A 10,742-nucleotide genomic window follows, 5' to 3' on the forward strand; every position below is an offset into this window, starting at 1 on the left:
CAAATCTATCTTCCAGTAAAGAAAAACAACTCCACTGCGATCACCTCTCTTCTCCAATGCTTAGAGGAGGTTAAAATATGGCTAGCCCAGAACTTCCTCTTCTTAAACGAGGACAAGACAGAGGTGATTGTATTCAGTCCAAATGAAAACTCTCAGTGTATAGGTCCTGAGCTAGAAAGTTTATCCGCTTTTAGATCGACACGGGTGACGAACTTGGGTATTATTTTTGACCAGCTTTTAAAATTTGACAGACTTATCTCCTCTGTTGTTGGATCCAGTTTTTATCAGCTTCGTCTAGTGTCAAAAATTAAAAACGTTCTCTCCCCAAAAACTCTCGAAATGGCTGTTCATGCGTTTGTTACGTCGCGTTTAGATTATTGCAATTCCCTATATTGCGGTATATCTAAATCTCAAATTGCGCGACTTCAGCTTGTCCAAAATGCTGCTGCCAGACTGCTTTCAAAGTGTCGTAAACATGATCACATCACTCCGATTCTTAGATCCCTTCACTGGTTGCCGATTTGTCAGAGAATAGACTTCAAAATTCTACTCTTCGTGTATAAATCCCTACATAACAAAGCTCCTGTCTATTTATCTGAACTCCTTCACTCCTATACTCCACCCAGAAGCCTCCATTCTTGTGATCAGGCTTTGTTGGTCGTTCCACGCGCTAGACTAAAGCGTAGAGTTGAGTGTGCATTTGCGTTGAGTGTCCATGACTTTGGAATACCCTGCCTTTAGAGATTAGGCTGGCGCCTTCCTTGTCTATTTTCAAGTCCCTGCTAAAAACTTTTTTATTTTCCTTAGTGTACTGATTACGGTGATATGTTAAACTTTTCTATATGTGGTTTTTATATTTTTATGTGGTTTATTTATTTTTATTTTTCTGTATGTGTGATATTCTTGCTCTTCTGTAAAGCACTTTGGTCAGCCTGGGGGCTGTTGGAAATGTGCTATACAAATAAAATTGAACTTGAACTTGATTAACAGTAATGGCAGACCGCAGCAGGTTTATTAGGCTGCTGTCACTTTAAGAGCGAATGCACATGATGCGGATCTCACACACATCCCATTTTCTCACAACTCATTTAAGACTGTGCTTGCGAGGATACTCAACAACACGGGCATTTTCGGTTTATATACTGCCTATATATTATAAATAGTCAAAGATGAGCAGGTGCTAGCTTGATTGTTCATTGTGTCTGTTACAGAGTCTCAGGTTCCAGGAGTCCCGAGTTCTCTTCACGTCCGCCCGCTTGTAAACCGAATCGTGGTGACTTGGACTCCTCCAGAAAACCAGGACATTTTAGTTCGCGGTTACAAGATCGGATATGGAATCGGCAGCCCTCATGCCCACACGGTCACTCTGGATTACAAGCAGCGTTTCTACAGCATCGACAACCTCGGTGGGCGTCTCTAATGCTGCAAGCCATCAGCCAGATGTTGACGTTAGGTGTGTTTTCAGACGTTCTTATGTTTTTTGTTTTCCTCTGCAGATCCCAGTTCCCATTACGTCATCACTCTCAAGGCGTTCAACAACATGGGCGAAGGCATTCCCATCTACAACAGCGCCACGACCAGACCTCAGTCCGGTAAGACACACACACACACACACACACACACACACACACACATGTACGTTATATTGTGGCAGCCTTTCCATGTCCATTCAGGCAAGATGAACACACTAAATATGCTCAACCCTATGGTGCTCTTCGTTTAGGGGTTGCATTGGTTGTCTTCCCGGTCATAATGGACCTAAAAATTAAACTTCCTCCACACCAGTAAAACCAATGCAATTTATTTTTCTTCAATAATATTTTTTCTTTTTAATTTTGTATTTTGAGATGATTTGATGGTATTTTTTTTATATTTTTGCAATAATTATGGTCTATTTTTGCCATTGAAAATTATACTTTTTTTAAATTTTTTATTATTATTATTATTGCAGTATTTCAGGTTAAAATAGAGACTAGGCCTTCAAAATATTTTATTATTGCAGATTAGCGCCCTCTGTTGGAATTATTTAAGAAATCATGCAACCATGTGTGTAATCACTAGAGGTCTCTATGGGGAGGCTTGAGAATTCTAGTTCTGTTTTGAACACATTTAATGATTTTTTTAGATGGATTTGAATATATATTTTAAAAATCTCAAAGACTATTTATTATAAAGTTTTAGATGTTTGTTTTTTTTTGGTGTTAGAAATATAGATTTTTTCTGTGAATTTGTGTTTTAGCAGATTTCCCATTCATTTCCTATGGTGTCATTTTTGACCGAAGAGCATAAGTGGGAGTTTTTATTTTTACGACCAATTAGTATGCTCGAATCATGCCCTCAATTTTTTTGTGTGTTTTCACACCTAATGCTAGAAAAGTCAACAAGTTTCGTATTATTCTGATGAAGCTGTGATTTTTAAAAATTCCAAATGTGGTTCATAGGTTCAGTTTTTCATAGGTGTGTGTGAAGTAAGTGTGAGTGGATGTGTCAATATCACACTCTTGATGTTTTAGTGTCACCCCTTCACTGCTGTGTACTTTTTTTCAGCATTGTGGCCGATTTGTAGATTGTACACACAAATATTCAGTGAATTTTAGCCGATTTCCCATTCATTTCCTATGGTGTCATTTATGAACGCTACTTTTTTTTTTTACGACCAATTAGCATGCTCGAATCATGACCCCACATTTTTTGTGTGTTTACACACCTAATGCTAGAAAAGTCACCAAGTTTCATATTTTTCCGATGAAGCTGTGATGTAAAAAAATTCCAAATGTGGTTCATAGGTTCAGATTTTCATAGGTGTGTGTGTGTATAAATGTGCGTGTGTGTGTGTGAGTGGATGTGTCAATATCACACTCTTATTGTTTTAGAGTGTCACCCCTTCACTGCTGTGTACTTTTTTTCAGCATTGTGGCCGATTTGTAGATTGTACACACAAATATTCAGTGAATTTTTGTGTTTTTGCCGATTTCCCATTCATTTCCTATGGTCGGTCATTTATGAACGCTACTTTTTTTTTTACGACCAATTAGTATGCTCGAATCATGCCCTCAATTTTTTTGTGTGTTTACACACCTAATGCTAGAAAAGTCAACAAGTTTCGTATTATTCTGATGAAGCTGTGATTTTTAAAAATTCCAAATGTGGTTCATAGGTTCAGATTTTCATAGGTGTGTGTGTGTGTGTGTGAGTGGATGTGTCAATATCACACTCTTGATGTTTTAGTGTCACTCCTTCACTGCTGTGTACTTTTTTTCAGCATCGTGGCCGATTGTAGATTGTACACACAAATATTCAGTGAATTTTTGTTTTTACCGATTTCCCATTCATTTCCTATGGTCGGTCATTAATGAACGCTACTTTTTTTTTTTTTACGACTAATTAGCATGCTCGAATTATGACCCCACATTTTTTGTGTTTACATACCTAATGCAAGAAAAGTCACCAAGTTTCATATCATTCCGATGAAGCGGTGATTTTTAACATTTCAGAACATTTTCCGGTCAGAAATGAGCGAAGAGCACCAGAGGGTTAATATCACATCTCTGTTATCTAGCATCAGACACGTGTGTGATTCTGTGCTGAAAGTGAATCGCTTCTCAGTCTCTCACTCACATTGTTTTGTAGTGGAGACAAACTACGATGTGGAGTGTGTGTGTTAAATATAAGGTGACAGGTACCACACATGCATCTGCCCCCCTCAGTTCTGGGAAACGCGGCGTGTCACGTTAGCGTACGATGAAACGCACCGGTGTGATGTGTCGCGCGCCTCCATCCCCACATCTTTGACGTCAGATGTCTCCGACAGCCGAATGCCGCTGTTAAAGGTTTCCAGACCCCCTGCTGTCCCGTCAGGTTGAGATTCGCACTCTCACAACTTTTCTGACAGACTCGAGCTTCCAGATCTAGCGTGCGAAGTGACCCAGAAATGAGTTGTTCGCCAAGAATGAGTGTTAGCATGTTCTGGGCAATCATTTTGTGGCGTTTTCTGCTGAGAATGCTTTTTTTGTTGTTGTTGACAATTAAATAAGTGGATATTCGCACAGAAGAAATCAATAGTAATTCCAGGTGTTTCTTAATTAAACAAATGTTCAGAGCGCCATCGATCAGCAGCTTGCTCAGTCATTTGGGTTTGTGCCTCTTTAAAGGGATAGTTCACACAAAAAATGTATTCTGTCCTTATTTGCTCATGTCGTTCCAAACCCGTGAGACTTTCGTTCATCTTCAGAACACAAATGAAGATCTTTTTGATGAAATCTGAGAGATTTCTGACCCTCCATTGACAGTCTACTCAACTACCATAAAGAGATCCATATGAATTGAACAAATTTTCTGGAGAGACTCCAAATTTAGGGAACTTTACACCTGAATTTAGGCTTTTATTCCATTTTAGTTTTTCTATAGCTGGATAAACGTTATAATACACGTTTCTTTAGAAAGGAAACTTCTTTAGAAGGAAAATAAAGGCACTGTAATTTAAAGAAACACGCCACTATTTTTGAAAATAGGCTCATTTTCCGTCTCCCCTAGAGTTAAACAGTTGAGTTTTACCGTTTTCAAATCCATTCAGCCGATCTCCGGGTCTGGCGGTAGCACTTTTAGCATAGATCATTGAATCTGATTAGACCGTTAGCATCTTGCTCAAAAGTGACCAAAGAGTTTCGATATTTTTCCTATTTAAAACTTGACTCTTCTGTAGTTACATCGTGTACTAAGACTGACGGAAAATGAAAAGTTGTGATTTTCTAGGCCGATATGGCTAGAACTGTTCTCTCATTCCTGCATAATAATCAAGAGCTTTGAGCCATCCCATGAGTGCAGCGGCGCAATGATATTACTAGGGTTGGGTACCGTTCTCATTTTAAAAATTCGGTACCAGTACCTTTTTTCGGTACTTTAGGGATGTTTACATCAATAACTGTAAAGAACCTGTAAGTCGTTTATAGATTGACATTATGCCAGAGCTGCCCATGTCTCTGTCTGCCATCGTCTGTGATGTTTGTATATTGTAATATTTACTAGTAAATAGTTGGCTACTAGCTACTTAATTTAATTAATAAAAACAACCATATTGTTATTTTTTTCTTTTTAATTTCATTTCTATGAAAATATTTCCCACAAATGATGTGCTGTGTATTTTCTGGTAATCAAATGAAGACAAAATACATTAATTTAATTTATCTTTTAATTTAATAAAAAAAAATTGTCAAACAAAGTGCTGCACAACTGAGCTTTATACGGTTAAAATTAAAACATTAAAGCAGAAAAAATTTATTTATTACTTAAAAAATAAAGTTTTGATTGTTATTAGGACATTAGTGTAAGTATTATTAATTGAGACGTATCTAAATTCTACCGTACAACAGTGATGTATTTGTCAAGATAAACCGGACTTTTATTTTGACGGGTTGCCGTGAAGACCTTTGAGTTTCTGTGTGTTTATGATATGACGGTAGTTTTCCTCAAATGAAACGGTAAAATGCTCATAAAGTGACTCTCAGTGGCTCTGGAGATGACGTTCGTGCGTTCATGTCCTCATATGAGACGGCAGAGATGGAAACATGCGACCGTCAAAGTGATAGTGAATGAGTGTGTGTGTGAGGTAAATAAATAAAAAAAAACCTGCAGGATTCGTATTTAAATAGGATACGATTCGTCTTTTTGCGGTTTAATATTCACAGACATTAGTCTATATCACCAGATGAGTTCTCAGGTACCGAGATTTGGTACAGATTGATTTAATGTGAATCGGTACTCGGTAGTACCGACGTAATTCGGTTAGTGACCTTAAAAGTACCGAGTTCGGTACTCAACCCTAGATATTACACAGTGCCTGAAAATAGTCCCCAGGTAGGTAACTTCCAACATGACCGGCACTAAGTTTGTGTAGTTGCAGTTACAGCCGGGAAATTAGGTTGTCATGTTGGTTATGTTGACGGAAGTTAGCCTGACAAAGACACCTTAAAATAAAGTGTCACACAAAAAACAAATGCCACACTTTTCATTGACTTCTATTGCTGTGCACATGAATGTTTGTTTTTACAATCTGAGGGAAGAGTTGAAATTATACTGTCCTTAAATTATATTGAACTTCTTTCTTAAAATAGTATTGAGTGAATGATTGAGTAAATGCAGCATAATCCATAACTCAGTTGTTCTTGTAATAGAACATATATTATTCAATGTTTTTGCACTGCTTTATACTGTTAAATATGGGTGTTTTAATTCTAATAATGTCTTTTTTTCTCTCTTTCATTCATTTTCCTCTTGCTTGTCCTCCACTGAACCATCAATCCATTTATTCCTATCTAATCCTTCCATATTTTTTAAACCCATCTGATTTTTTTTTTCATTATGATTTGTGTTGACTCATCTGTGTGTGTGTGTGTGTGACGCTGCTGTCAGACCCCATAGACCCTGATATTGATTTTTATGAACTCTTCAATAACCCATACACCCCAGCACCCGACCCCACTCCCATGCTGCCCCCGGTGGGCGTTCAGGCCACTGTCCTCAGCCACGACACCGTCAAAGTCAGCTGGGCCGACAACTCGCTCGCAAAGAACCAGAAGATCACCGATTCCAGATATTACACCATCCGCTGGAAGACCAACATCCCCGCCAACACCAAATATAAGGTAGGACCGTCTTTATGGGTGATATTTGGTCATTCTGTTCGGCTTCATTTCACCTGAACTGATGTTCTGAACAGGGTTATTATCAGTGTTGGGGAAAGTTACTTTGAAAAGTAATGCATTACAATATTGCGTTACTCCCTTAAAAAGTAACTAATTGAGTTACTTAGTTACTTTTTAAGAAAAGTAATGCGTTACGTTACTTTTGCGTTACTTTTTCTCACCTGGGCTGGGCTTGCTTTTTAGTTTTGTTTTTTATAGCAAAAAAAGTCATTTTTTGTGCCAATGTAAAGACCTCTTCATACCAAAATTGAAATAATAGGCCTCAGGCTGAGGTATAAATGTGCTGCCATTCTGGATAATGGAAGAATAGGACGCAGGAGAAAAACGTTTTACCAATAAAAACAAAAAATCTTGTAATTTTTGCTCATGGCTTAACTGAATCATCAAAGGTCAGCAGCACGACATTGGTCAATAAAGGTAGATTAAATGCATAAAAATATTTGTTCTATTTAACATTTATATATTTGAGGTTTGAGTTCTCTGATTTTGCATTTGACTGATTTTATTCATTTTGAGGACTACAGAATCTTTATTGTGCCCAGTGAGATGAGTAAATGCTCACATTTAGTCTAGAACTACAATAACCCTCATGTTCACACACAACGCCTTTCCTCTTATTTTTCACAACATGGGGGCAGGAGAGCTGTCAGTCAAATAAATGTGAAAAAGTAACTTGCGTTACTTTTTTGAAAAAGTAACTCAGATATTTTGTTGTAAATTTGAAAAGTAAAGCGTTACTTTACTAGTTACTTGAAAAAGTAATATTATTACGTAACTCAAGTTACTTGTAATGCGTTTCCCCCAACACTGGTTATTATAGGTACATTTTGCATGAAATGGAAGTTGCGACACTCTTTTCTTCCCTACGGTGACGTATATCTGAGTGAAACGCTTCTCAAACAAGAACAAATGTAGGGCGGGGAGTGTAGAGTGTGTGAGTGTGTTAATTTTGTCTGTGGGGAATTGATTTGGATGGTTGTGGTTTGCTATTGGTCGATCTAATGTGAGTGACAGGTTTGCCCCGCCCTCATCATCAGAGAAGTTATTCTGATTTAAAGATTAAAAGGAGCATTAATTAAAAAGAAAATATTAATGTGCACAAATATTTCATTTATTTAAAGCTACACTGTGTAACTTTTTTTGTCTGTTCTTAGCTAAAAACACTTAGTTCTTTCAAAAATATATGTGCTCATTAATGTATATTTACTTCTTTCAAGTAATAAAGTATTCTCGTAAGTTTATAATATGCCATTGAAAATACATAAGGTAATGGGATCTAACGGTGGTCGCCATGTTGCCCCTCCATCTTGAAAGTACATTAGCCAAAGAGGGACATACCCGTAAATTCAAGCTTCGCCTTTCGCGTTGTTTTAATACTGATGGCACTGTACAAAATTCTCTGCCGCATGTGCGCGTCAACTTGTTCAGACTTGTCTGGTGCATGTGCAGATAGTTTTCATCTCAGCAGCGTCCAGTAACAGAGTTATACGGCGTTTTCCTGGCTTGTTTATTCCTCAAAAGTCTGTTTTTCCTTGTGTGGTATTTCTGTGCGTTAATAACTCCGTAAGTAATAATAGTTATTGTCATTGTAGATGTGTTTCAGAGTGTGTCATCGCGTAATTCAGTTGATGTCACCTCAGAAGTATTTTTGTGTCAACATACAATAGCGTAATGCTCACCTATTTGAATAATCATTCAGTTATTTTGTTATCAACAATGTTTATTCGTTTATAGAAAATATTTGCTTGTAATGTATGTTGATGGAAATGTGTATCAGGTCTGATCGGCATAGTAACAATTGTTATACAGAGCGCACTGCAGTGCTAACGTTAAAGTGGCGCACACACTTTTGTAACCCGACACCGCTTGTTAGCAGCAGCAGCGGCAGCTCCGCTCCTTTTAATGCAGCTGCATTTAGCGCCTATATATGGTACAATAAGCTCTGGTTTACGGTTACATTATACAAATGTAACTTATAAGTAGTTATACAGTTCTTAACTGTGTATGTATATTTACCATCCTTATTTGTTATCTCACAGAAACCACATTTATGTACATATCCACGCAAACCTGTTTATGCCTTGCAATTGGATGACTGAATAAACATTACTATCATCAAAGTTCACTCTGGATTAGCTGCAGTTCTTTCTAGCCGAATAATTAGGCCAGTTGAGTTCCAACCATCCCACTGCGCACAGAATATCCCACAGGCACCGTGTTGAATGTGGACGAGGTCGAACTGGAAGCCATATTAATCTTGGACTAAATCGGCCACCGTAGGAGTTAAAACGAAATCGGAATTGAACTGAACAGAAACTAAAATTCACTGGATGGTCATATACAAGTTCACCACTAGATGGGGGAAAATATCACACAGTGTAGCTTTAAAAAAAAAAAAAAGGAATTGTCCATTTTGATTTCATGGTGACTTTAAAACTAAAACCAATAAAATAAACGTTAACTGAAATAAAATGTATTAAAAAAAGGCAAGGCAATATTTCTAATTTTCATTTAATTTAACTTGATATGAACTAAATAATACAAATGAATAAAAAAATATAAAGAAATGGCAAAATGAATCTAAATTAAAATGAACAAATATGAAAATAAAAACTATTATCAAAAGCTATAATAGCATCTCAATGATAGTAAAACAACACTGGATCTGATTTCTGTGTTTGTTCACTTTAAAGAGTGTTTTTCTTTTCCATGCGCTGAGCGCCCTCTAGTGAGCACTCTCCCAGACTGCAACCCTAGTGCACTGCTTACTGTACACTACAGAGTCATATGTGAGTGCAGTCTTCATAAATGTGTTTGTGTGTTGCTTGTTTGGTCAGACGGCAAACACCACGTCTCTGTTCCATACGGTGACGGCTCTGAAACCCAATACGCTTTACGAGTTCTCTGTGATGGTGACCAAGAGCCGCAGGAGCAGCACGTGGAGCATGACGGCCCACGGGACCACCTTTGAGACCAGTAAGATTTCAACCATTCATCAATGTTTGCTTCTGGGTTCATATGCGTTCCTGAAGATGATATACTACAGGAATAAATGACAGTTTAACATTCGTTTTTCTGTAACATTTTGTCTTTCACACCGATATGCACACCTTCAACAAATTGAGAATTTTGGTTATATATTGAATTTTGTTTTATATTATTATGTTTATATTATATGTGACTGGAAGGTGTGCAATAAAATCCTTTAATGCACAGCTAGCCGTGGATTATCCCTTACATATACACTACCAGTCAAAAGTTTGAGAACGGTAATATTTAAAGTCTCTTCTGCTCATCAAGCCTGCATTTATTTAATCCAAAATACAGCAAAAACAGTAATATTGTGAAATATTTTTACAATTTAAAATAATGGTTTTCTATTTGAATATATATTTTAAAATGCAATTTATTCCTGTGATTCAAAGCTGAATTTTCATCAAATCATCATTCAGAAATCATTCTAATGTGAAGAATCAGAATGATTTCTGAAGGATCATGTGACACTGAAGACTGGAGTAATGATGATAAATTCAGCTTTGATCACAGGAATAAATTATATACTATATATTCACATTGAAAACACTTATTTTACATTGTAATAATATTTCACAATATTACAGTTTTTTGTTGCAGCCTTGGTGAGCAGAAGAAACTTAAAACATTAAAAAATTAAACAGCAGTGTATGTATGTATGTATGTATGTATGTATATATATATATATATAATTTAATATAATTGTATGTATATATTTATTATTAAAATAGTTAAAAATATCACTTGCAACCAATTATGTTTATGTATGGTTATTGCAAAAGCCTTTTGAAATATATGTACTTCCCACTTCTAAAATATATAATTTGTGTTTTGTGTGCAGATGTTGGCTAACTTATTTTTGGTTAATATTAGTTATACAAAAAAGTACATACAAATTTTGCACAGATGTTTGTTTTCAGGATGCATGCAAAACAAGTGCATATTAAATGAATGTCTCATTTGCATTTCAACATGATTTTGGGACAAATTGTTACGAGAAATGTATTA

The 10,742-nt window shown here is 36.6% G+C and overlaps 1 protein-coding gene across 1 annotated transcript in view; it reads left to right on the top strand.

Annotated features, from left to right (window-relative positions):
• neo1b (neogenin 1b) overlaps positions 1-10,742 on the top strand; it is a gene marked incomplete at its 5' end in the record, with an annotated part of 223,526 nt that overhangs the window by 199,624 nt on the left and 13,160 nt on the right. Inside the window, 4 exons of the mRNA XM_079809544.1 lie at positions 1,212-1,406; positions 1,497-1,592; positions 6,409-6,641; positions 9,539-9,677. Coding sequence (XP_079665670.1) covers positions 1,212-1,406; positions 1,497-1,592; positions 6,409-6,641; positions 9,539-9,677 — 663 coding nt within the window. The remainder of the gene's footprint in view (positions 1-1,211; positions 1,407-1,496; positions 1,593-6,408; positions 6,642-9,538; positions 9,678-10,742) is intronic.

Source organism: Gobio gobio, assembly GCF_949357685.1.
Source record: "Gobio gobio genome assembly, chromosome: 25".
NCBI classification, from domain to species: domain Eukaryota; kingdom Metazoa; phylum Chordata; class Actinopteri; order Cypriniformes; family Gobionidae; genus Gobio; species Gobio gobio.